The sequence below is a fragment of the Apodemus sylvaticus genome, chromosome 6 (assembly GCF_947179515.1).
Source record: "Apodemus sylvaticus chromosome 6, mApoSyl1.1, whole genome shotgun sequence".
Classification (NCBI taxonomy): domain Eukaryota; kingdom Metazoa; phylum Chordata; class Mammalia; order Rodentia; family Muridae; genus Apodemus; species Apodemus sylvaticus.
In genome coordinates, this window is record NC_067477.1 from 10015540 (window position 1) to 10040969 (window position 25430).

At 58.1% G+C, this 25430-nt stretch overlaps 1 protein-coding gene across 2 annotated transcripts; it reads left to right on the forward strand.

Moving 5' to 3' along the window:
* Positions 1-970: 970 nt before the first annotated feature.
* On the forward strand, positions 971-21620 carry Akt1 (AKT serine/threonine kinase 1). Of its 2 annotated transcripts, none has more exons than XM_052184925.1 (14): positions 971-1043; positions 3329-3464; positions 12739-12867; positions 15390-15525; positions 15833-15980; positions 16364-16495; positions 16581-16646; positions 17326-17394; positions 17825-17950; positions 18035-18163; positions 18239-18453; positions 18640-18727; positions 20257-20359; positions 20697-21620. In XM_052184925.1, the coding sequence occupies exons 2-14, from the start codon at positions 3419-3421 to the stop codon at positions 20774-20776; spliced, it is 1467 nt and encodes a 488-aa protein (XP_052040885.1). In that variant the 5' UTR covers positions 971-1043; positions 3329-3418; the 3' UTR covers positions 20777-21620. The 2 variants fall into 2 exon arrangements, with proteins under 2 accessions (XP_052040885.1, XP_052040886.1); XM_052184926.1 differs by having other exon boundaries at positions 15414-15525.
* Positions 21621-25430: the final 3810 nt, after the last annotated feature.

A 25430-nucleotide genomic window follows, 5' to 3' on the forward strand; every position in this document is an offset into this window, starting at 1 on the left:
GTGAACTCTGACCCGCGTATGAAAAACAAAAAATGCCCCCTGGTTAAAAATACCAAACACATGAAGGTACATTCACAAAAGAGTTACTCTCAGTTCGGGCTTCTGGGATGAGGGAGGGGCCCTGCGCAGGAACTGCTGAGGCTGGCCGAAGGGGGAAGGACCGAGGATGGATAAGAGGCAGGAACCACCTTGACTCTTCAATTCCGGGACACTAGAAGGAACCGCCCCCCAAGCCTCACCCATCTGAGTCCACAGCAAGGTCTTGGCGGACTGAGTCCTACCCCGAATCTGCGCTCTCTGGGTGTCCAGGTGTGCCCCCTCCGCCCTGTCACCTGGAGAGTCCCTCCCTATCAGTTGCCTTGGCAGGCAGTGCCGAGTTGGAAGAGCCCTCAATAGCCTTCCTTCTTGTGTAGGGTGGCCTTTAAGACATCGGTGACCGGTCTCTCCCGGCTCCCAAGATGGGGACAGTTGGGCCTCTTGAGAGTCAAACTGATTCACTCCCCACGCCGGCCTCCCTCCTTGGGGTCTGGAGAGCTAGGCCGGGAAGTGCCAGGTCCCAACAAACCGGGAAAACCAGGCCAGAGCCGGAGCTCTGGATCTGCGGCGGGGCTCCGTTACCCGCGTGGCCCTGGCTCGGGGCCACCCGAGGGCGGCGCCTGCGGGGCGCGCTCGCGCTCACGGGGTGCCTCGCCCTGGCCGCGGGCCGCGCCGGGGGCGCCCGGGGCGGCGGAGGCGGATGTGGGCGGGAGGAGCGGGCGCGGGGCGGGGAGAAGGCGGGCCGGCGGCGGCAGCGGCGGCGGCGGCAGCACCGAGGCGGCGGGCGGCCGGCCCAGCGCGGCAGCGCACGCGAGTCCCGGACAGGCGGAGCGGACCGAGCAGCGCCCTGCGGCCGGCACCGCGGCGGCCCAGATCCGGCCAGCAGCGCGCGCCCGGCTGCCGCTGCCTTCAGCCGGCCCCGCCCAGCGCCCGCCCGCGGGATGCGGAGCGGCGGGCGCCCGAGGCCGCGGCCCGGCTAGGCCCCGTCGCCCGCACGCGGCGGCCCGGTGAGTGCCCGCGCCGCGCCCTGTTCCGGGCCGCGGCCACCCCGCTTTGTTCCCGGCCGCGCCGCGCCTCGGAGCAAGAGCAGGAAGTGGCCGAGCGGAGGCCTGGGCGGGGAGCGCGCGGGGCCGGGCTGGTCGCACAGGAGGCCCACGCCGGCGAGGGTGCGGGCGGCCGCTGCGTGACCTTGGGTGGCCGCTCCGCGGGGCCAGGTCGCGGGAGAGGGGCGCTGTTAGTGTGCGCAGCGGGGGGCCGGTGCGCCCTGGGGCCTGGGGCTGCCCGGGCACTGGGCCAGCGAGGGTAGGAGAAAGGCTCGCCCCGCGGCCTGCGTGCGGTGGGAGGGCCCTGGGAAGGAGAACACTCATTTCCCACGGACAGAAAGTTGTGCGCGGTGGCACAGTGCCCAGGCTAGCCCACAAAGGACTGCTAGCCCTCCTGGGCCCGGAAGCTGCTTCCTGGACTAGGTGGTTTCTGGAGGTGCTGGGGCCTGAAGGACAGCGTGGGCTCGGCTTCCCGGATCCGGGATACTGGCCGAGCCTATGGATTTGTCTAAAGAGGACTGGTTTCTAAGTTGGGCGGTGGTGGAACCTTGGGCCTCTGCTGTGTAGCCAAACTCCTCCTCCCCCGGGCCCCTGGTCTTGCTCCAGGTGGCTAGCCTTGACTGCTTAAAGCCATCACTAAAGTGAAGGGCGAGTCGCCTTGGTGGGGCCCCAGCTGGGCGTGTGGCTCCCGGGCCAGTGTCCCAGAGGGGCTGAACTCTTAAGACTTAACAATAGCAACCATATGCCGAATGACGAGGTCCTCCACAGGCACGGTGGGAAGAGTGTCCCGTGCTCAAGGCTGCGCGATGTGGACATCGGCGTTAACACGGCTGTGTTTCTTCACTCCATGTGTGTGAATTTATTTTTACATGGCTCTGGACAGCTGACTGTCATCAGCAGGCCTTGGGGCTGGGTGGGGGCAGGGGACTTCGACTGAGAGATCTCGCAGCACAACCCCTCTGCCTTCGGGCCACACCCACTCTGACAGCCACTGAGCTGGGATTTCTTCTTGGCTTATCTTTCTCATTCTGGCCTTCAGTGGCCACCTGCTTGCTGAGGGAAGGGCTTTTTTCCTTCTTGGGCCAGGTGTGGTCTTTCTTACTTAGGCATTTGACACACAGCAGCCGGCCTTCCTTTTGTTCTACATTTAGCTTCAGACAAGGCAAAGTGACAGTGACTCCGGGTGCCTTCTGGGCTAGAGAGATGACACTGGGGGTTGTCAGTCAGCTGTGGTAGTCCCTGCTTGGGATCTGTGCCACAGTGGCCTTCCAGTCTTTTCCTGGGCCTGTCCACATGAACTCCAGGTGGAGGGACAGCACAGGCTTGCTGGTCACGGGGTGTTCAGATGTACTTTCCCAGGATGTCCAGAGCTGGGGGTATTTGAAGGGTACCCAGGCGTTCCTCCAGCAGAGGAGCAGTGGGTGGCATCTTTGCACATGAGCTAGCAGACTTTGCTCTGCACGGGCTAGCTGGTTGGCCACTGCGGGACCCTTCGTCTCGTTTGTTGCCTGCCCTGTTTGTGGGCTCCCAGACACTGTCATTGTGTGTCGCAGCCTCTGCACTGGGTACTCCTGCCCAGTAGGCTGTCTAAAAGTCTCTTTGTCTCAGGCATAGAGCAAAGGCTCCACAGAGCCATAGATGCCCACCATACTCGCCAAATGAACGGGACAGCTTCAGAGGCAGGGCGCTGTGTTTCTGAGGGGTTCTGGGGCTCTGCCTGGGGAGTTTTGGGTATTGTCCCAAAGGCCTTTGGGCTCTGCTTTATGCCATTCCCGGGTCTACCTGTGCTTTCCAGTGTTGGCATCCCTGTGTTCCTAACCCGAGCCACAGGGACCCGAGACCTGCGTTAGGCCTCCTAGACCAGAGGGGTAGTGAGAAAGTGGTAAGCAGCACTCACTAGTGTGAGGCGGAGCAGACACAGTCAGGGCTGCCTGGAGGAGGTGACAAATTGAGCAAGCAGCCTAACAGGAAAAGCCTTCTGGAAATGAGTGTTTCCAGCCGAGGCCAGGGAGGTGGGGGCTGGCCACAGCCCTGCGCCCCAGACTACCAAGCCCCATCTGGGCGCAGCATCTACTGGATATAACAACCTCTGGAGAGAAGTTAGGCGGGCTGCCCGAGAGTGAAGGTGACCTGGGCACCTGAGACGGTAGATCACATGAGGGGACGTGGGTAATTGTGGGTCCTCTGGGGTTCACGAAAGCTGGTCCCAAGCAGGACCCTGCCTCACATGCTTTCTTGGCTTCTTCTAGACGCTGCGGCCAGGCCGGCTGGGCTCAGCCTGCTGAGAGGAGACTCTGAGCACCCCTGGGTTACCCCGGTCTGTGGGGGCCACTGACACCATGAACGACGTAGCCATTGTGAAGGAGGGCTGGCTGCACAAACGAGGTCAGTCCGTGCTCTGTGGGGAGGCAGGGCTGGGCCTGGGTCTGCCCAGCTCTTAAATGTGGAACTCGGGGGCTCTACTCACCCAGCAGGCAGGGTCGTGGCCAGGCCCGCGCACAGGAGGGACACCTCCCTACCTCGGGGCTCTTGGCCGGCTTCAGGAGTGTGCAGGCCCAGCTTTTCCCATAGTATGGAGGTCACGGCCTCCTCCAGGGGCCTCTTGGCCAGAGGCTGAGGCCCTGTGCAGGGCCTGCCTGCTGTGAGTGGCTTGGGGGTGGGGCCAGCTGCTCAGCCTCACTCCTGGTTTTCCTGGAAGGCAGCAAGGACGTGGCCGCTGTTCCAGGGCTGGCAGGCGGGTAGCCTGGGCACTGCCCAAGGGCTCCTGAGGGCAGACAGGGCAGGGCTGCTCGGCTTGGCTCTCTGCCCACCTCAGGCCTGGATTCCTGAGGTCAGGGGGCTCCTCATCAGCAATGGCCCAGAGGGGGCATGTTGACTTTAGAACGGAAAAGCTGACTGAGACGGACTCTTTGCCAGGCCTACCAGGCCCAGGACCCCTCAGCTTCCAGCTTACCCTCCGTTCTTGCTCTAGCCGCCAGGAGTAAGTTTCCGAGCCCGTGCCCCGGGACAGTCACTTGCTCTTGCCCCAGGGCAGGCATCTCACCCCCTACTGACTTCCTCTTCCTGTAGACCTGGTCCCTCCGGAAGCCCTAGGGTGATCCTTGCCGTCCCAGCCTCTCCCCCCACTCGTCTTCCTGGCTCTCTGTAGAGGGAATTGTACTTGTGGGTGTCAGGAGGAGGAGGGCCCAGACACAGAAGAAGGGAGGTGGGAACAGACAGTGTGCGCGGCAGAGCAGGGCAGGGGCCACAGGAGCGAAGCGGGGTGGGGAGGATGCTTGGGACCCAGGAGGGTTCAAGCAGGGGTGGAGATGTGGTCCAGTGTGCCGGGAGGTCCCACTCTGACAGCTGCAGGGATGATTCTGTGCTGGGCTTTGCCAGGAGGCTGTGACCTGTGACCTTTGTCTGGCTCCCCCACCTGACTTTTCATCTGCTCTCCAGTGCATCCTTCCCTGTCCCACTAGGAATCCTGCCTCCTAAGCTCAGATTCCTGGGATTCCTCCCCTTTGGCTCCCTCTTCTCCCCAACCCTGGGCCATCCAAAGCCCATTTCATGGACAAATGTGTATTGTGTGGCTGTCAGAGTTAAAGCCGACTACAAGATCGCTGGGCCTCACGTTACTGGGACATCTCCCCAGGTCGGGAGCCTTCTGAGGCCTAGGGGTGTCTTGTTGCCCCTTACGGATGAGCTGTCTGAGGGCCGGGTAGAACAGGACGTTAGGCCCTGGGGCATGCAGAGGCTGTGTTCGAACCTGATTTGGCAGCTCTGTCATTGTCCCTCTCCAGGAGAAGGTCATTGAGTTCCTTATTTATGCCTTGGAAATGGTAGCAGGTAGAGATGTGAGAGTGTGTTTTCTGTGAGATGACAAGTGGACGCAATGTCTGCCCCCTCCCCCTATGAATCAGGCAAGGACTGTCTGACTTTGGGGTGGGGTCTTCCCAGCCTTAGGCCGGAAGAGACATGCTGTTCTCATGGTCCCTCATCCTCCCCCAGCCCCAGCCTCGGTGGTGAGGGCTCTGCTGTGGGCAGAGGCATCAGCACGCCATGGTCCTGGGCTGGGTCCCCCTATTCTGCCCCAGCTCTGGCCCAGCCAAGACCCAAGCTTGGCCGCTGCTGCTTGCTGGAAAAGACTGTCTTGGTGGTCCTTGTCTCCCCGTTGTACACACCCAGCCCTGTGTGCTGTGGGCTCCAGCTCACGCACTTCATTAGTTTGGGGTTCTAGCTCTCTTCCTGTCCTGGATTGCCACGTGAGACTTCTAACCTGAGGCTGTAATGACTTGGCTGGGGTAGGCAGGGAGGGAAGGCTGTTGCAGTTCCCCTAAGGGTCCCATGATCCTTCAGACACCTGGATATCCCGTGTGTTTCTCCCTCTGTTGTTTTTGCAGGCTATAGAACTGCTGACTGGGAAATGAACCCGTCTTCGCTAGGCCTCTCATGTCCAGCCAGGGCCTTGGAGAACACTGGTTCTTGGCTGCTTCTCACCCCCCACTCCCCCCACCCCGGGCTGACCACGCCTTCAGGGCTATTTGGGTAAAGAAGAGAGGTTGTTTTCTCACACTCCCCTCTCCCCCCCCCCCCCCCCCCCCCGGGCTGACCACGCCTTCAGGGCTATTTGGGTAGAGAGGCTGTTCTCTCCTCCTCGATTCATGGCTTCAGAGACCCCAGGTCCAGGTTTCTCCTCCTCCCTGGGGGTTAGGTGCCCGCTCCTCAGGAAGTGTCCCCAAGCCACTTCCCAGGAGCTCTGTTTGTGCTCTGGGCCCGAGGGTGCCCAGCCAGTGCCCAGTACTAGAGCAGACATTCTAGCTGTGCATTGGTGTCTCTAGTCTCATCCAGCAGCACAGACCTGTGGGAGACTGGGCTTGAGCTCCTAGAGATGAGAGGTGGCCGGTCTGATGAACCCCCAAATGCAGAGATCTGGGGTGGGTGAGCCGTGTCTTCACAGCCAGCTTGGGGTTAAGTTGCAGGTGTGGCTGAGCTTGTCCGTGACCTCTGATTTCAGCCTGCAGATTGCAAATGAGCTGTGTACTGAGGCCACAGGCCTGTCCGTGCTACTCTTTTGGGTTCTTCCCTCAAATCCCCGACATTTGCTGGGCTGTATGCGAGAGAGCTGCCCTGGCAGAGACCTTAGCTTGGCCAGGTTAGCCATTGTCTGCGTCTCCCAGCTCCAGCAGGTGTCCAGACCTGGTGGGTCAGGAGAGGAGCAGACACTGAAAATGAATGAAGGGCCGTGCGGTTGGAGGGGTAGCACATACCAACTGCAGGGCCATCTTGCGGGCAGGGCCACCCGTGGGCTCACTCAGCAGACTTAGTGGAGGGGTCCAGCAGGGTAGGAAGCCGAGCTGTTCTCACTGGGTTAGTTCCTGGCAGGTGGAAGCGGTTTGTACCAGGATGGAGGGAGCTGGCAGTCAGCGTGGGGCTCTCTGACTTTGGGTGTGGATCAGTGCTGAGCTCATGATCTCTGGGAGGGTCAAGGGTCCTGAGCCCAGCGGGCAGGCCAGCGTCTAGGGACAGGAGCGGTGCCATGCATGGGGACGATCTGAGAGAGAGGTGAGCATGTGGCTTTCCTGGAGAACTGGACAGAGATGGCAGCTGACTGCCCTTGGCCCACTCAGGGAGGGGACAGGACACTGCACTGTGTGGCAGTGGTTGTGGCTGAGCCTTGGCTGGTGCTGAGACTGAGTTTCCTGTTTTGTGAGCATGTTGAGTTCTCCCTTAAAAACAAACAACAAAAGAGGAAGCTGGGCGGCCTTCCACTGGGGCGTGAGGGTCGGTAGGGCCCAGCCTGGTGACTCCAGAGTGGGCAGCACTCCTGTCCACTTCCTGATGGCCATCCCCTGGACAGAACTGACCCAGCGGGGCTGAGCCACGTGGAGGTTGCCAGGAGCTGAGGAAAAGCGTGCGGACACGGCACTCCACCGAGCTGCCGGGTCTGGGGCAGCCCCTTGGCCCTGCCAGCTCTGCTGTGGGCGGGGGGAGTGCACTGTGCAGAGGCCCGATGAGACCTGGGAGGGGCGGGGTGCTGTGTGGATGGCCAGAACGGGACCTACTGCCACTGCTAGGAGTAGCGTGAAGGCTTGCATCAGGAAGGCTGGTTCCTAGAAGTGCCATGGGGTAGTGGGCAGAACTGTTCTGTCCTTCTGGCAATCCTCTCTGCCCAGTCACACCCGAGCCAGGCCCGGAGCCAGCGCCAACCCTTAGGCCCTCCCTGTAACAGTAGCTGTGGCTGTCCCAGCCACCCCACCACGGCTGGTGATCCACCCACACCCAGCACTTCCCCAGAAGAGTCTGCCCAGCCAAGACCTAGACTCCAGCCCAGGCCTGTGGGCAGAGCAGCCAGGAGCCCCTTCGTATCAGTGGCCTGTCTTCGGGCAGCACGCCTCACTTTCAGAGGCCTCACTCGCCTTGCCTCTGAGTGGCTTGTGTGTCCCCACCCCACCCGCCTCCCGCCCCCTCTCCCCCATTCATTTAGTTGTTCTTTTGAGATAGGGTCTTACTTTGTAGCCCAGATTGTCCTGAACCCAAGCGAGTTCCCTGCCCCAGCCTTTTCAGTGCTGGGAATACAAGGGATGCCACTGCACCTGGCCTCCTGGTGTGTTTTTGCTTTGTTGGTTTGTTTGGACTCTTGGCATAGGACTTAGGAGGTGGTGGACATTGTTCTAGAGAAGGCTTCCTTGCCCTTGGCCAGGGTCTGACTGGCCCACGTGGGCTCTGGTATCTGTAGGGTGAGGGCACTGCTGGAGCTGGCTCTGCCCCAGCATATCCCTTCTGCTTTGTCTGGGCCTCCTTTTAAAATGTAGTGTATGTAGAGTGTGTGTGTGTGTGTATGTAGTGTGTGTGTAGTGTGTGTATATAGTGTGTTATGTAGTGTGTGTGTGTGTGTGTGTGTGTGTGTGTATGTAGCGCACCTGTGTATATGTGTGCGCGTGTGTATATAGCGCACTTGTGTGTGTGTGTGTGTGTATTTATGTAGCGTGTATGTACGTGTGTATATGTGTGTGTGTGCGCGTGCGTGTATGCAGGGTGGAGGGGGAACTCTCATGTGCTACAGCCGGCTTGCATGTGTTCCGAGGACAGCTTGTGAGTTGGTTCTCTTCCACTGTGTGGATTACGGGGATGGAACTCCGGTCATCAGGCCTGAGGGCAAGGGCCTTTACCCTCTAAGTCATCTTTCAGGATCCTCTCCCGGCCTCCTGGGCTGTGGCACAGTGAGGTGGAGAGAGAGGATGGGTAAGGGGAGAGTGCAGCTATGGGGACTCTGCACAGGAGCATGGTGGGGTCTGTGAGCTGTCTTGTGTCTGGAAAGTAGGATAGCTGAGAGGGGTTGGGCTGGCGTAAGGAGACTAAAAGCCGGCATAGGATGGTGAGCTGACCAGGATGATGGGAGTGGTGGAGGCTTGGGGATAGATGCGCTGTGTGTACTGTAGGGTGGGGCTGTAGGCCGGCCTTCCTTTCTGATGCGGGGAGGGTGGGGACTGCTGTGGAGGAGGTGGGCGGGGAGACTGCAGTTGGACAGTGCTCCTGTGGCTCAGGGAGCTGGGCTGGGTGTGGCATCAGAGGGGCACGCTACCCACCGTGGGTTCCAGGAAGCTGAAGGCCTGTGGTGCAGTCGCGTGGCTGCCGGGTCTTGGCCTCTTCTTGGCTGAGGTCTGCTGTGCAGCTTGTGTCCTGGCCATCCTCAGCTCTGGTTGTTTCCTGCCTCTCTGTGACCACTAGGGTCTCTTTATCTACTAAGCCTCAGTTTCTCCACAGAGCTGGTGGGTACAGTGGACTCTACGTCTTGCTCCATGAGATTTTACATTTGTGGACTGTGGCAAAAAGTGTCCCCAGGCCCACTGAAGTGCCACTGGCCATTGGTACCCCACCCTGTGAGACCCACGTGAGCACCCCTCTCGGAAGGGCTGCACCTGGGGTTTCACCCACTCAAGGGCAGTTCACCCCTCCACTCCGTGCCTTTGCCCGGTTCTTGGTCATTGAGTCTGTTGGGGGTCAAGAGACCTGGATCTGAGGATCTACCTAGGGGCTGGGGAGGCTGGGTCTCGGAGATGACCCTGCCACCTGCTGACCACCCACCACCCAGAAGGCAGCAGGAGCTGGGCTAATGGCCCCGATGGGCCGCCATCAGCAAACCGCTTGCTCAATGTGCTGGAGAAGGTAAATGGGCGCCCGGCAGCTGTCGGCGCGATGGATGTGTTGGTGGTAGGGGACGTTTGGTCGCTGCTGTCAGCTGGCGCCTGCTCCCCGGGCCTGCTGGGGCTCACTTTGCTGTGGAGAAACAGCTCGGTGCCGCCTGGCGCCTCGCCAGCTGCTGCCTGCCACTGCCACCGCTACTGCGGCAAAGTGTTTATCCAGCAGTTTCCCCAAGAACCAGGGACTCGGAGAGAATGTTCACAGTGATGAGGAAGGACATGGGCCAGGCCAGCGTGAGAGGACGCCGGTTGTGCCTTGGCCTCTTGAGGCTCACACTGCCTCCCCCTTTCCTGGTGCGACGATTTAGATACAGGAGGCCCTGGTGAGGGGCCTTGGAGGCTGAGCACACAGACACTGGAAGGCATAGACCTTGAGGCGCTGAGTAGTAGCAGCACCTCTGGGTACCTTTCCCCCGAGGATTGGACAGAATCTAGTCTTGGAAGGGTAGGTGGAGGTGGGCCTGAGGGAGCCCTGAAGTTGTTGGGGGAGCTCTTGCCTCTTCCTAGGGGCTGGTCTTGGAGCCAGGAGATGGAGCAGGTCCTTGGGTGGAGTGGGTACCACTGTCACCTCTGCATAGCAGGCACGAGGCCTCCTTGATGGGCTTGCAAGCTGGGTGTGGTGGAGAGGTGGACAGTGCTGTGATGTGAGGCTGGGCTTAGCCCTGGCTGTTTGCTCTTCTGCTGTTTTTTATTTCTCCTTGAGAAGCTGTTGTCAGGCTTCTGCCCTCAAGAGCCAGGGGGACCACATTGTGGAGGTGGTGCCTGGCCATTTGTCATCTGTCCATGTGTTTGTTAACACGGGCCTGGAAGGCCAGTTCCAGGTGGAGAGCCCGGCACATCTTGTGGACCACGTGCACCTGGCTTCCCAGAGCAGTGTAGACAGGTGGAGGGTCCTCCCCTGGTGGCTACTGTGCTCCCCTGGTGGCTGCTGTGCTCCCCCAGCTGCACTCACCTGACTGCAGGGTACCAAGTATCCGAATGGGCCAAGGGCGCCAGGAAGAGCAGGGTTGGGCCAGAGCCTAGCACTTCCACAGAGGCCACGATGGCTCGGCCTCAGGCTCTCCTTGCTGGACTGAAGGGCTGGAGGGAGACCTGCCAAAGTTTGTGTGTCCAGAGAGACCCCCCAGGGTAGGCAGGAGTAGTCCTAGATACCCCGGAGCCATGGAGGGCCAGCGCAGCCGCCTCTTATATTTGTCTATCATATTGACCCAGTTCTGCAGTGGAGTAAAGTTTGGGGTCTGTCTGGGCTGAACTCATTAACATGCAGGCCACAGCCCAGGCTGCAGCTGGCTCAGCCGGTGCCCCCAGTGACCAATCGGCTAAACCTTGAGGCGGGAAATAAAGAAAGAGATCTGTGTGTGTCAGAGCTGTGGCCCCCTTTCCTGCGAAAGGGAAAGTGCCCACGAGGCCACTTTACTTCACATTTCGCCTTGGCCGTGTGGCCTTCCTGTGCTTTGTGCAGCCAGGGAGAGGAGGGGCACCTGGGCCCTCTGTGTATTTGTGAGGCTGGGTGCTTACCTTTTCCTCTGCCTGGTGAGTGCCCCGCTGTCTGTAACTCCAGGTCTACACTCTGGAATCTGACGGGCCTGGGGGCTGGTCATGGAGGCTAAGAGCCAGTAGGAGATTCAGGGTCAGGGTGGAGATCTCTGTGTGGGGGCCAGAGCTGGGGCCTGCATTGGGCACAGTGAGATGGGCAGCAGTTGGTAAATCAAGATGGATTTCTGGGGCGCGGGCGAGTTACTCATCAGCCTCCATATTCAGTTAGTGTCCCGGGGAGCAGCAGCTGGTGAGATGGGAGGCACTCCATCAGGGGCCGACAGCTCCAGACTGGTGCTGGCGGGTGGGCGCACACGGCGGGTGGCCCGGGAAGGAACATGATGGGGGTGGGCTGTATACCCCCCAGAGCTCTGCTGTATTCCTCAGAGCCCCTGCCTACCATGGCACCCTCTAGGCCCTGTGCCAGGGGAGGGGCTGTCGAGGGGCTGCTGGGCATGTAAATACCTGCAGGTGTGTGCCACCTGGTCAGAAGCAGGGCTGGTGCCCGAAGGGGTTCGTAGGGACCCTGCTTTGTGTTCTAGTGATGAGGTCTCAGACCCTCCTCCTAATGAAGGGGAGTTGGCTTTGGCGATGGCTCTGAGCCCCCCTCCTCATGGCTGTGGGAGGTGGCTGTGCTGGAGAGCTGGGCTTCTGGGAGCGAGAGATGGGAGGAGGACTTACAGGGCCCTGTGGTTACCGTGGACTCTAGGCCCTTGAAGAGAATCAGAGTAAACGTCTCTATGCCCTGGAGGAGCCCCAGCCACATCTGGGCACTTGCCAAGAGAACTTGAAACCCCTGTCCATTGTGGGGCTGGGGTGTGCATCAGTGCTGTCAGACCTAGGAGGTCTGCAGTGACGACAGGAAGACGGGAGCCCTAGCTCTTGTAGCTGCTCGCCCCTGGAGTGGGAGTCTCAGCCTGGTAGTGGCTCTAGTCACGGCTTCCCTGGGCTCGCCATCACGTAGGCTCTCTCATCCCGCATTGTGCAGGTGCAGGCTCACGCAGAGCAAGGCTGCTGCTCGGAAACAACTCCCAGGCATTGGATGACTAGATGGTGGCAGGTGGATCACGGGTAGAGCCTGCAGGGCGCCACCCAGAGCCCCTGCCAGCCAGCCGCTCGGTCCTGAGAGCCGGGAGGGTGCGAGCTGACTTACTGTACTGAGTAGACTGTGGCTCACCTGGGAAAGTGTTCTCAGGGAACACCCAGATTTGGTACGTGCCGTAAGAGGGCAGAGAAAGAAAGCTGGCCAGCCTCCCTGGGCTGTGGAATGAGATTGGGGCACTGCCTTATGCCCAAGACCACAGTGCTTGAACTTGTGACGTGGTCTGTGCCCAGGAGCAGCACCTAGTGGTAGGCAGCCTGGACAAGAAGTCACTCACCGCACATATCTTCAGATGCCCTTGTTTAGGGCTCAGTGGAGCAGGCAGGCTTTATCCTAGACAGAGCTGAGGGACCCCAGTCCTGTGGGCTACCCCTCCTCTCCTCAACCTAGTGTCCCCTCAGATGAAGAAGTTGCCTAATTAGTTAGTTCCCTGTTGTTCAGACTCCTTGCTCGGCAAAATGTAAATTAAACATTTTTTCCGGGTGTCAGTATGAAAAATGACAGTCGCTGGGAGATCACAGAGGACATCTGCTCCGATCCTGAGAGCGGTGCCTGCGTATGGCTGATGTTGCAAAACTGTAGGGAACAATGTTCCTGTGTACCTGGGTGACCAGGGTGGGACTCAGCTGGGCGTAGCACCCCTGTTCCAGCTGTGGCACCTGCTGGGTCTGCTGTACGGGCAGAGCCATAGACGGTGCTCCCAGCTACGTGCATTGGTGCCAGTGCCTTCTGGGGAAGCTGAAGTGTCCCAGGTCCCTTCCCCGCCTCAGCCTGTATTCTACCAGGGTCTCTCACAGTGGCGCTCACACGCAGCTCCTTCCCCCCCGGCCCCCCGCAGGGGAATATATTAAAACCTGGCGGCCTCGCTACTTCCTCCTCAAGAATGATGGCACCTTCATCGGCTACAAGGAGCGGCCTCAGGATGTGGAGCAGCGAGAGTCCCCGCTCAACAACTTCTCAGTGGCACGTAAGTGTCCCAGCCACGCGGGTCGGATGGGTGGCTAGGCAGGCCAGCAGAGAGGCTGCCCACTGAGAAACCCGAAGAGAGCCTCCTGCTGGTCCTCAGGTGCTGGGTAGTGCTGGACAGAGTCACCTCCTCTAGGACTGGGGAGCGGCCAGCTCAGGCAGGGCCAGGGAGTCCTTGCTAGAAGGTGGACGGGCCCAGCATGTCATGACTGGACCTGATCTAGAGGGCGGCTTGACCAGGGTCCCTAACCCTGTGGATTAAACAGCCACTCAAGGGCATTCCTTGGGAACTCAGGTAGACAGCGGGAGGAGAGGCTTCCGACTCTAGGAGTAAATGACATCCCAGGGACCGTCTCTGTAGCTCCCTGGGAAGACCATCAGAAGCCCTTGGCCCTGTGGGTCTTGTGGTCCCTTAGCTGGAGGAACAGTGGGAGTCAGCCCTGTTCCATGGTTCACCAGCGAGGGTGATAAAGTTGGGGACACTGGGAAACTGTCTGAGAGCTTGGGGCTGAGGTGCAGTGTCCTTGCTCTCTGTGCCACATTGTCACAGCCCAGTTCTTCCTGGAGCAGGACAAAGGTACAGCTGACAGTGTTAGCAGCAGCAGAAAGCCAGAGCGGTTACAAACTGCGGACTCTGGGGTCCTCCTTGGGCTGCAGTCTGGAGTGTGGAGTATGAGCCTAGAGGCCTGCACTTACCCCACAGCCTCCCGGAGAGGCTCCTGCCCTGCAGGCAGCTCTGTTTGACTTGCCTCAGGTCCTGGGGCTTCCGTCTCTGGTCACTTGGCCAGTCCCCAGGTCTGCCCCGGAGTCTCAGGGCTGAACATGGGTTGCTGCCTCTGCAGCTAGATAGGAAAGGATCCCAGCTTACTTATGGAGGAGAAAGGAAAGGGGCCTCTCTGGAGCAGACACCTAGGTATATGTAATGGCCAAGGGGCTGCTGGGCAGTGGGCAGAGCTTGGTCTTCAAGAAGGTCGTGGGCCTCAGGAGGTGGACAGTTTACACCTGGCGGGGAACAAAGCGGGGGGGGGGGGGCGCTGTGTTCAAACTCCTCCTCTGAGGTGGGCTCTGGAGGAGGGGGTGAAGACCCACTCTTGGTGCTGGTTTTCATCTGCTTGCCTGACAGGTTGTCTCAGATGTGCTGGCGACAAGGCTCAGGGTGATTTTCCACCCCTCCCCCGCCCCGTGTTGACACAGGCCTTTCCCAAGGCTGGGCCTCAAGCCCCTCTTACCCCTCGTTTGGCAGACTGCCCCTTGTGCATTCATTGGAGCCTGGAGGCCCCTCACATTGCCAGGACCCAGACGATGGAATGTGGGAGGCCCCTCAGTCCCTCCTGCCTGCTTTGCCAAGAAGTCCTCTTGCTGCACACATACCCTCAGGGCCTGGGCTGTGTTCCCGGGACCCACCCTCAAAGGTGTGCATATTCTAAGTGTTTGCACTGGGTGTTCATGCTCTGGGCATCCCAATTCCTGTGTGTGCCCCAGTGTGAGGTTTGGGTGCTGCAGATATGTGTAATTTTCCCAGAGATTCTTAATGTTGGGGAAACAGCAAGATACTTCTGTATCAGAGGGGTAGGCAGGCTGTCTACTCCTTGATCCCTGAGGCCCAGCATGAGGTAGGGATCAGCAGTTGGAAGAAAGAGGAACTTTAGAGGAAGTTGTGGTGTGGGCTCCCTGATCTAGCTCGACTAGCTCCTTCACCTTCAGAGCAGAACATCTCAGCTGCGGCAGGTCCTGGGGCTCAGTTCTTTGAGAGGGATTAGGGCTAGGAGAGGGGATGGAGCTGTGTGTAGTGGCTCATGCTGTAAGCCTGGCAATCAGGGGGCTGGGGCATTAAGTTCAAGACCAGCTCAGACTACATAGTGAGTTCCAGGTTACATAGGAAGAAAACAACAAAGCCAGGGGTGGCGGCTAGAACCTATAACTCCAGCACTTGAGAGGCAGGGGCAAGACCATTGCCAAAGTTTGAGACTTCTGGTCTACACGGAGTTTTCCAGGAATACACAGCAAAGACCCCATATCAAACTAACAAACTAACTGTAAAAATTTTACATTGTATTATTCTGTGTGTAAAGCAGGCTGTTTATTTCTTTATGTGCATATGTGATGCTCTTAGAGACAGGAGGGGGGCATCAGAGCCCAGAACTCGAGTTGCAGATGGTTGTGAGTTGCCATATGGGTGCTAGGAATTGAACTCTGGTCTTCTGGAAGAGCAGTTGGTACTTCTAATCAATGAGCCATCTCTCCGGCCCCTGAAATAAATATGTGATTGTTTGTTTGCTTTTTAAGACATGGTTTCTCTGTGTAGCCCTGGCTGTCCTAGAACTTGTTCTGTAGACCAGGCTGGCCTCAAAGTCGCAGAGCTCCACTCGTGCTGGGATTAAAGGTGTTCTCCACCACACCCGGCAAATACATTCTTAAAGTGAGGATGGGAGACACCTTCCTGGGACAGGGTGAGGTCTGGGGTATGCTCTGTCTGGTAAGCACCGCGAGGAGCGTTTCCGGGAGGAACGGGGATGATTGCAGATGGATGCTCCCTGACTGCTTCAGAATGCCAGCTGATGAAGACAGAGCGGCCAAGGCCCAACACCTTCATCATCCGCTGCCTGCAGTGGACCACGGTCATTGAGCGCACCTTCCACGTGGAGACGCCCGAGGAGCGGTGAGTGGGCGAGTGTAGGGAGCAGTGGGCTGTGCCCCCTGCTCAGGGCCAGCTTGCCTTGAGAGCCTGAGGCCTCTGCTGAGTCCATTCTGGAGAACTAGACTGGAGCACGTGTGGGGCGAGTGGAGCATCATGGGAGAAACACCAGTGTCCCGGGTACCTTGAGGTTTCTGATGCTCTTGAGTGCATGGAGACCCAGGTTCTGGGTGGTTGCCTGCAGTTCAGGAGCAGGCAGCCTGGCATCTGGAGGGTAAGAACCGTGTAGTGCCCCCTCCTGCTGCCTGAGGCCTCACTTGACCCCCTGCAGGGAAGAGTGGACCACCGCCATTCAGACTGTGGCTGATGGACTCAAAAGGCAGGAGGAGGAGACAATGGACTTTCGATCAGGTTCACCCAGTGACAACTCAGGGGCTGAAGAGATGGAGGTGTCCCTGGCCAAGCCCAAGCACCGTGTGGTGAGTCTGGGCTCTGCCTCTGCTGGGGCTACCAGGGGTTGTGGAGGGACCTGGTAGGTGCTGGTACTCCTGCCTGGCTTCCTGTGTGGGTCTGAGTCCCCCCTGGGTCCCCTTGACATGGACTGAGGATATACCTCAGTGGGCCAGTGCTTGTCTGTCTAGTGTGCATGAGACATGGGTGTCCCCTGACTCCCAAGCCTTCACCGCCAGTGGGTATGTGAATGGCCTGGCCTGCGTCCCACTTTCTTGCTGTTGGCTAACTTGGAAGAGTCCCACTCGCTCCAGACACTGTCACCCCGGAGGTGGTGGCATGGATCTTTATTACCATAGGCGAGTCATGTGAGCAGAGGCTCTCTCTAACCGGGCTCTGTCGCTCTCCACAGACCATGAACGAGTTTGAGTACCTGAAACTCCTGGGCAAGGGCACCTTTGGGAAGGTGATCCTGGTGAAGGAGAAGGCCACAGGCCGCTACTATGCCATGAAGATCCTCAAGAAGGAGGTCATCGTTGCCAAGGTGCCGGGACCGCAGGGCTGGAGGGAGGGCAGGCGGGGGAGTGGGACGCAGGGCAGGTGGGTGCTCACTTGGTTCTGCCCTCCAGGATGAGGTGGCCCACACGCTTACGGAGAACCGCGTCCTGCAGAACTCTAGGCATCCCTTCCTTACGGTACGTAGTGGCCATCGGTCCGGCCCCTGTGGGAGAGGGACGAGTGGGCCAAAGTGGGTCACTCCCACGGTGCTGCCTTTGCATCCCCACACTGACAAGGGCTTCACGACTGATGGAGGGGTGGGGCTGGAAGCCTGCCCACTGCTGTAGTGTGCAGGAGGGAGGTGTGAGCCTGGTCTTCTCACTCTGCTGAGGCCTGAGCTGCCCCAGCTCTCCATCCCCTCAGTCCTCTCAGAGCCGCCTTCTAGGCTGATCCCTCAGGGTTTAGTATGCGCGGAGCTCAGTCCCAGCAGCTCGAGGGGTCCCAGGGTCAGCATTTCGGGCTCATTCCCTTTAAGTAGGGCTTATTTATTGCACCTGTAGTCCATGATGGAAAGGCTGCCCAAGTGGCTCAGCACACCAGTTCTAGAAGCTATAAGCTGCTGTGTCAGCCTCCCGCTGGAGGCTCTTGGGAACCCCAGAACTTGGTACAGTTACCTTCTAAGCCATCTCACTCTGCGCTTGAGCCTAGAGCCCGTGTCTGTCATCTTGAAATATACCAGCTAGCATGGTGGCTTGCATCTAGAGTCCCTGCTGAGTTGGTGACACTGAGCTGGGCCCCAGTGCATCATGGGGTGGCTGGGGGCAGTGTCAGTGTGCTGCTGCCTCAGCGCCTAGGTTCTCCCTGCTTCCGTTTCAGGCCCTCAAGTACTCATTCCAGACGCACGACCGCCTCTGCTTTGTCATGGAGTATGCCAACGGGGGTGAGGTAGGCCGTAGGCACTACCTCAAGACCCGGGCACTTGATGCATGAACTCGTCCCCCTGAGAGCCTTGGAACCCTCTCTGTAGTGCACATCCCTGGTGCTGCCAGCCCTGGCTGTGTGAGCCTGTAGCCACTTGTTTGGTGATGGCTTGTTTCTGCTGAGTTGGTGTCTTCCAGTCTCCTGCTCTCTTAGTCCTTAGCCTCCCTGTGGGGAGGGCCTGTGGGTCAGGGTTGGCAGGCCAGCCCTCATGTAGGCCCTCCTCAGCGTCATGTAGGCCCTCCTCAGCGTCATGTAGGCCCTCCTCAGCTTCATGTAGGCCCTCCTCAGCGTCATGTAGGCCTTCCTCAGTGTCATATAGGCCCTCCTCAGTGTCATGTAGGCCTTCCTCAGCCTCATGTAGGCCCTCCTCAGCACTCTCCACTCCACCCCACAGCTCTTCTTCCACCTGTCTCGAGAGCGCGTGTTCTCAGAGGACCGGGCCCGCTTCTATGGCGCGGAGATTGTGTCTGCCCTGGACTACCTGCACTCCGAGAAGAACGTGGTGTACCGGGACCTTAAGGTGTGTCTCAGCTGTCAGGCAGGGGCGGGGCGGGGCGGGGCGGGGCCGGGCGTGTGGCCACACTCACTGAGGCTTCCCACATAGCTGGAGAACCTCATGCTGGACAAGGACGGGCACATCAAGATAACGGACTTTGGGCTGTGCAAGGAGGGTATCAAGGACGGTGCCACGATGAAGACCTTCTGTGGAACGCCCGAGTACCTGGCCCCTGAGGTGCTCTGCCACTTCTTGTGTGTTTCCCCACACCCTCCCATGCCCCAACACAAGTTGACAGAGTCCCCCATTTAGGTGCTGGAGGACAACGACTACGGCCGTGCGGTGGACTGGTGGGGTCTAGGCGTGGTCATGTACGAGATGATGTGCGGCCGCCTGCCCTTCTACAACCAGGACCACGAGAAGCTGTTCGAGCTCATCCTCATGGAGGAGATCCGCTTCCCACGCACACTCGGCCCTGAGGCCAAGTCCCTGCTCTCTGGGCTGCTCAAGAAGGACCCCACACAGAGGTAAGGGCTACCAGGGCTCCAGGCTCAGCCTCTGGACAGAACTGCTGCTCGCTGTGCCCGCCGTAGTCTCAGTCACATGGTGGGGTGGTCAGGCAGCTAGGGGTCACCCCACCCCGTGAGCATCCCCATGACCTGTCTGTCACCTTGCATGCAACGTCTGAGCCTTGGACCTGTCTCCTCCCACAGGCTTGGTGGGGGCTCCGAGGATGCCAAGGAGATCATGCAGCACCGATTCTTTGCCAACATCGTGTGGCAGGACGTGTATGAGAAGAAGGTGTGCATCTGGCCCCTGTGCCCACCTCTGGATCACACGCGTGTGTGCACATACACTCTCACGCTGAACACTGCCGATCTCTGGATCACACACGTGTGTGCACATACAAACACTCTCACGCTGAACACTGCCGATCTCTGGATCACACGTGTGTGTGCACATACAAACACTCTCACACTGAACACTGCCGATCTCTGGATCACCCGCGTGTATGCACATAAACACTAGCTACTGTGCCCATCTCTGGATCTCACGTGTGTGCACATATACTCTCTCATCCTGGCTACTGTGTCCATCTCTGGACACACATGTGTGCACACATATGTCTATCTCTGGATCACACATGTGCACGCACATGCAAATACTCTAACTCTTCAGTTTCCGTTGGCTCAGGCACCCGTGCTGGGCTCACAGCCTTGTGTAGTCACATGCCCCCTCAGAGCCAGGGCAACGTGCACACCCTCCCTCCCTCCCACTCACTCGCACAGCTGGGGGTAGTATGCTGCCTGCGTACCTCAGTCGCCTGGCCTCTCCAGGCCCTTGATTGTGCCCGTTACCTACACCTGTGCCCTTGCCCTGCTCTGTGCCTGGAGATCTCATGTGGCCCCGTGGAAAGCTAGTTGAGGGTGGAGGGTAATGTCTAGGTATCTCGGGCTCTAAGGAGAGCCTCATCCCACTGTGGGACAGCGCCTGCCCTTCTGGCACAATGGCGGCCACCGCAGAGAGCAGAGCCTCTTGTACTCATGCCCAGGTGTGATTCTCTTCACCCCTGAGTACCCTTGGCCCAGGCTGCTGAGGGGCATAGCAGGTGGTCTCAACACTACCCCTTGATGTGTTGGGTGCCCTGTCACCAAGCCTGCCCCCACCTTCACTGTTGACACTATGGGACCAGCAGCATGTGGGTGGCATGTCTGTCCTGCCTGTACCCACCCAGAGACCCCGTGAGTCAGCATGGAGTACCATTACCCTCATAACAGATTTTGTGGGAAGGGATGGCAGTTGAGGGTCCTTGCCCACGAGACTCAAAAGGATGTTAGCAGCCTCTAGTGTGTACACCACTTCCCAGTTTATCTCTTCTTTCTGGGCTGTCAGTGAGGCAGGTGAGCTCACCTGAAGACTACTTCGAGCACCTCCACAGCCATGGTGGTGCCACTGCACGCCTTTGATCCCAGCACTTGGGAGGCAGAAGCAGGTAGTTTGAGGCCAGCCTGGTCTACAGAGGTAGTTCCTGGGGCTACACAGAAACCTAGTTTCAAAAAACTGAAAGAGGAAAAAGAAAGAAACCCTTAGAAGGAAAATGATAACCAGAGAAAGCTGAGCTCCCACTGCCTGGAGGTGGGCAGGTGCCACCCTCTCATCACCTTGGGCATCTCTGGGCTTGTTCTCCCCTGCCTACACCTACACTGCCCCACCCAGTCTCACCTCCTAGAGCCCTGCGGTAGCGCTGGTGGCCCACCCCCCAGGAGGTCAGCATTGCTCGGAGAGGAGGGCGGGATGCAGTAATAACCAGTCCTTCTGTTGCTCCTCAGCTGAACCCGCCTTTCAAGCCCCAGGTCACCTCTGAGACTGACACCAGGTATTTTGACGAGGAGTTCACAGCTCAGATGATCACCATCACGCCGCCTGATCAAGGTGAGGCCACCCTACCCCATGGCCCCTCAGTGTCAACCACTCACCCAGGTAGTTGTGAGCTGCCACATGGGAACTGGAACTGAACCTGGGTCCTCTACAGGAGCAGCCAGTGCTCTGAACCACTAAGCCGTCCATCCAGTCCCAAACCCACACTTTCTAAAAGAACAAACCCTTTGGAGGGTGGCAGCAGCAGGCAGGGAGTGAGGGAGTGAGTGGGGGTCGGGGGGGGGGGCAGAGTCGCTGCCCACATCACGAGGATGCCCCTTGCATCCTCTACCATGTGTCAGCTGGGCGGGCTGTTTCTGGAGACTGGTCTGAGCCCTCCTGTGGCCCACAGATGACAGCATGGAGTGTGTGGACAGCGAGCGGAGGCCGCACTTCCCCCAGTTCTCCTACTCAGCCAGTGGCACGGCCTGAGGCCAGGAGCAGCGGCTGGCAGCTGTGCGCTCCTCTGCATTGCCAGTCCAGAAGCCCCGCATGGATCATCTGTACCTGATGGTTTTGTTTCTCGGATGCGCTGGGGAGGAACCTTGCCAGCCTCCAGGACCAGGGGAGGATGTTTCTACTGTGGGCAGCGGCCTACCTCCCAGCCAGGTCAGGAGGATAACTATCCTGGGGTTTTTCTTAATTTATTTCATCCAATTTGAGGCCAGATGTGTGGCCTCAGCACCCAGAACAATTAGATTCATGTAGAAAACTATTAAGGACTGACGCAACCACGTGCAGTGTGGTCTCACGGGTCTGGGTGGGTCCTGTCACCGCCCCCATCGGCCGCCACCTGTCTCTAGGGTTCAGGGCCAGCATCCAGCGAGAAGGCACTGGAAGCCCCTCACTGTGGTATGCTAGCTGCCTCTCTCCCTCTGGTGGGAGAGGGCACAGAGCTGCTTCAGCCCTAGGGCTGGGTGCAACAGCCAGGACTCAGCTTACGTTGACAGAGGAACAAGAGTTCAGTTTGTTGCTGTGTGTCACGCTGTTCAGAGGCATTTGGGGGATTTCAATCTTGGTGACAGAAGAGCCCCTGCCCTCCCGCTCCTGTGTGACGGCTCCTGGGCGCCCTGGGAGTGTCTGCCTCACATGAGTTCTCCTCCTAGCACTTGCCCTTTTAGATGCTTTTCTTCTCCCGCTGTCACCCTGGCCTGTCCCCTCCTGGCCGGATGCCGGCCATCGCTGCACCGTGTCGTTTTTTACAACATTCAGCTTCCGCGTTTTTACTATTATGAGAAGAAACTGTCCCCCAAATTCAATAAAAGTTGCTTTTCAAGCTTGTGGTATGCTTTCTGTGGTGAAGTGTGGGTTGGAGGTGAAGGGGTGTGGCCAGGGTCACTTCGGGGTGGGTCCCTGAGGCTCCAGGAGACGATGTCCTCTTGGCAGGATGCTCCTGACAGAAGCGGGGGAATCTTGACTGTCTCTGGAGTCTGCTCTTGCAGCCGCCCTCCCCTAGCCTTCTGAGACGCCTGCCAGCCCCAGCTGCTGTGTCTGGCAGCGCAGTGAGCTCTGGTACCAGCAAGGAGAGCATGCTGGGGATAGTGTTCAAAAGGGCTCAGGAGGCTCTGGTTCAGGTGATGTAGCACATCTGTGACTGAACAGAACTGGGGACTGTTCTGGGTTTGGATGGAGGTGACAGGAGTCAAGAGTGTCAGCAATCCTGAGTCCAAGCCACCACTGAGATATAGTATGTTGCTGGTGACACCTGGTGGCTACTGGTGGAACTGCAGCAAGCAACAGCAACTACTCAGCAAAACATTTTGAGGCCTCCAGCCAGATGGCTGCCCAGGTATGGACTACACGTGAACAGAGCCTAGTGGCTGGTGGCCTTGCTGGCATGGTGTCTGACTCTTTCAAAGTTAGGGCGGGTCGATGATTTGGACTCCTGGAAGATAAGCATATTCACTTCTAGAACAGCCAAAGCTTTTCTCTGGATGACCATATAGCCCTTTGGAACTGTACACAGCATTGCCTACTGTACTTTTGTCTAGTGTAGACAAAAACACTAGATCTGTATGGTGGTACACACCTTTAGTCCTAGCACTGAGTTCAAGGCCAGCCAGGTCTCTGTAGCAAGACCTAGTAAAGAAGGGAGGGAGGGAGGGAGGGAGCAAGCAAGCACACTAGTGCTTTCTGTGACCCTCAGACTTGAGCTAAACCTTACCTAAAGTGGCGGGAACGTAGAAACAAACACAGCTAAAGCCAGGGCTGGGCCATATGGAGGCCACAGGCTGCTCTTTTCATGAGACCCCTCAGAGATGTGTCTCTAGTACAGAGGAAGGGCCCTGAAGTTGTGCCATCACCGAGGTGGGCAAAGCTCTTGGCAATGGCTTCCTGAGCCCACTGTTACTCATGTAAGCTGCACAACATGATCACTGTAGGCAAGAGCCAGGCATCTAGGGAGTGCCTTGGGGATTGGTACCTTCTCCCCACAGGCAGGCCTGGCAGGTGAGGGGATAGACCCTATAGCTGTGGTAGGGTCTGGTAAGCTTAAATGCGGTAGCCAAAGTGGTCTGATTCACAAGACAGAAAGCAGAATGGTGTTTGCCAGGGTGGAGACCAGTGGGAATGAGGTGTAGCCACTTAATGGCTATAGTTCCCGTTTAGGGAAATGACCTACGCTAAGGCCAAGAGGAAAGGAACGTTTACTATTCATCTTATGGGGACTGAGTTGAAACAAGACCTTTTGGGTTGTATTTTGGGATACAGTTAAGTGCTTGCAGTGTAGACTAGAGAGGTGAGCAAACACCTATTCACCCCTGCTAGGGAACCGATGACGGCACAGGACAGATACCTCAGAAGTCCAACCTGAAGAACCAATGAGTTTTACAGAGTTGGCATTCAGGAATATAGGTTGTTTACAGGAACAGAGAGTACTCAAAAGACAGCTGCATTGCCGAGGCATGGGTGACAGCTCACAAAAGCATACCCCAAAACAAACTGCAGGCAGCTGGGCAGGCCAGAGAGGCCTGAGCCCCTGAGGCGGCTCAGCTCATCTGAGAATGTTCGGGAGGGAAAGCCCTAGTGGATCTGCTCAGTTTCAGGGACTTCCTGAAGCACTGAAGTTTACTTGTGGAGCTTAAGGAGCTTCCCTGCAGAAGTGTTTTACCCTGCCCCACCCCCAACAGCCGTCTAAACACCACAGGGAGGGGACAGGCTCTGCATCAGGAGAGGGGAGACCTACCTACGAGCATGAAGACCATGGTGAGGATCCTGCCTGTATCCCTTCTGTCCTGGGAGTGTGGACTGCTTCTTGTTCCCTCCCTTGCTCTCAACAACAGGGTTAACACCGCCAAGGATGTTCTGGTCTAGTGTGTGCAGGCCTCACTGGCCTTCTGCTGTGCAAACTCTGGCTAACCTAGCTCTCATCTCCAAAATCTTCTCACTCCTTCCCATGGGCTCTCTCAGTCTCCTCGCACAGACAGGTGGGTGCTAGCAGGCAGGGGCCGACATCCGGGTTCATCTTATTTCCTCTGGGGTTATCATTCTGACACTGGGTGCTGTCCAATATCCAGGTACTTTGTTCTTCTTTGAAGTTGGATAGGAGCCAGAGCATCTGTTGCCAAAATGTTTGCCATGTAAACACGACCCAAGTTTGGCCCCCACAATATACATTTTAAAAAGCACAGTGGTGGCATCTGTTTATACTGCTCATGCCAGGGAGACCGACACAGGCAGGGCCCTGAGGCTTGCTGTCCAGACAGTCTAACCTAATCAGTGAGCTCCAGGCCAAACGAAGAGGCCTTGCCTCAAAAGCCAAACCACCCACAAACCCAATAAAACCCTAACAGTACAAAGTAGACTGCCGGCTCCACACATGCAAACTCAAGCATGCACCCCATGCTAACACACACACTCAAATACACTCCCCAAACAAACGGTTGTTGAGTCCCCACTACCTCATGGCTGGCTGCTGGGCAGATTACTACAAATCTATGACATGTAAGATGCATCTGAAGCCACGTCACAGCTCTCAGGGACCTGCATGGCAGCTGGAAGGAACAGCTAACACCATGTTCTGTCTGGTGGAGTTAGAAAAGCCCACAGAGCTGTGCAGGAAGGCACTAGGATGCTTCTGAGCCCAAGCCAGAAAGACGTAGACGAACCATACAGACACGGAGAGGGAGGGCCTCCAGCCAAGACGGTGAGTGGATCTAAGGTACGCATGCTTAGCCTGCCGGGAGGTAGACTGACCCCCAGGGGGGCAGGAAGAGGAGAGGTAAAGTCTGGTGTTTTAGAGGGAGCCTGACGGTGTTGGGAACTGTGCAATGACCCCAGCTGGTGACAAAGATGGGCTAGCTACAGCAGAAGCTCACAGTACAAAGAACAGCTTCATAAGCTAGAGGACACGGTGGAGGGAGCCCGCACGGTCTGGCAGACAGCTAGGCCAGGATGAAGCAGCGCCGGAAGCCATGGGTGTGTGGGTGTGGTGTGCGCTCAGGGTTCGCCTTGGCCCCCAACAGCCAGCTCCTTGTTGTTTCTGACATCTGCACACAAGTGTCTTAGTGGCTTCAGCACTCAAAAAAACCAGCTAATCAAGATCCAGAGGACGATCGGGTGTGGCAGGTTAGGTCCAGAACTTAGGAGGCAGAGGCAGAGGCAGAGGCAGGTAGGTCTCTGAATTTGAGGCCAGCTTGGCCTATAGAGTGAGTTCAAGGACAGCCGGGGCTATACAGTGAGCCATTGCCACAAATAAAAATAAAGAGGCAGGCAGGCCAACAGACAGATAGACTCCAGGTAGGATTCCCAAATTCCATTTTCAGAGCCTCAGCTGCTGGCCTATCTGGGTGGCCCTGCCTCCCAACTACTACAGCAGCTTAACTGCTACCTTGGGCCCAGCCCTACCTACAGACCACCAGCTTCCACCCTTAAAACCAGCCAGAGTCCCACTGTCCACAGAGTGAGGGATCTTCCCAGGCTGTGTAAGGCCTTTCCCCACCTGCAGTCCCCTAAAGCCTCCCGTTCACAGAGGGCCTCTGGGCCAAGTGTCCAGTCATATCGGGGAAACTTGAGCCAACCTCATGTAGGACAGCACCTCACTGATGTGTATGGGAACCAACAGCTGTAGCTTTTCTCAGAGGGCAGG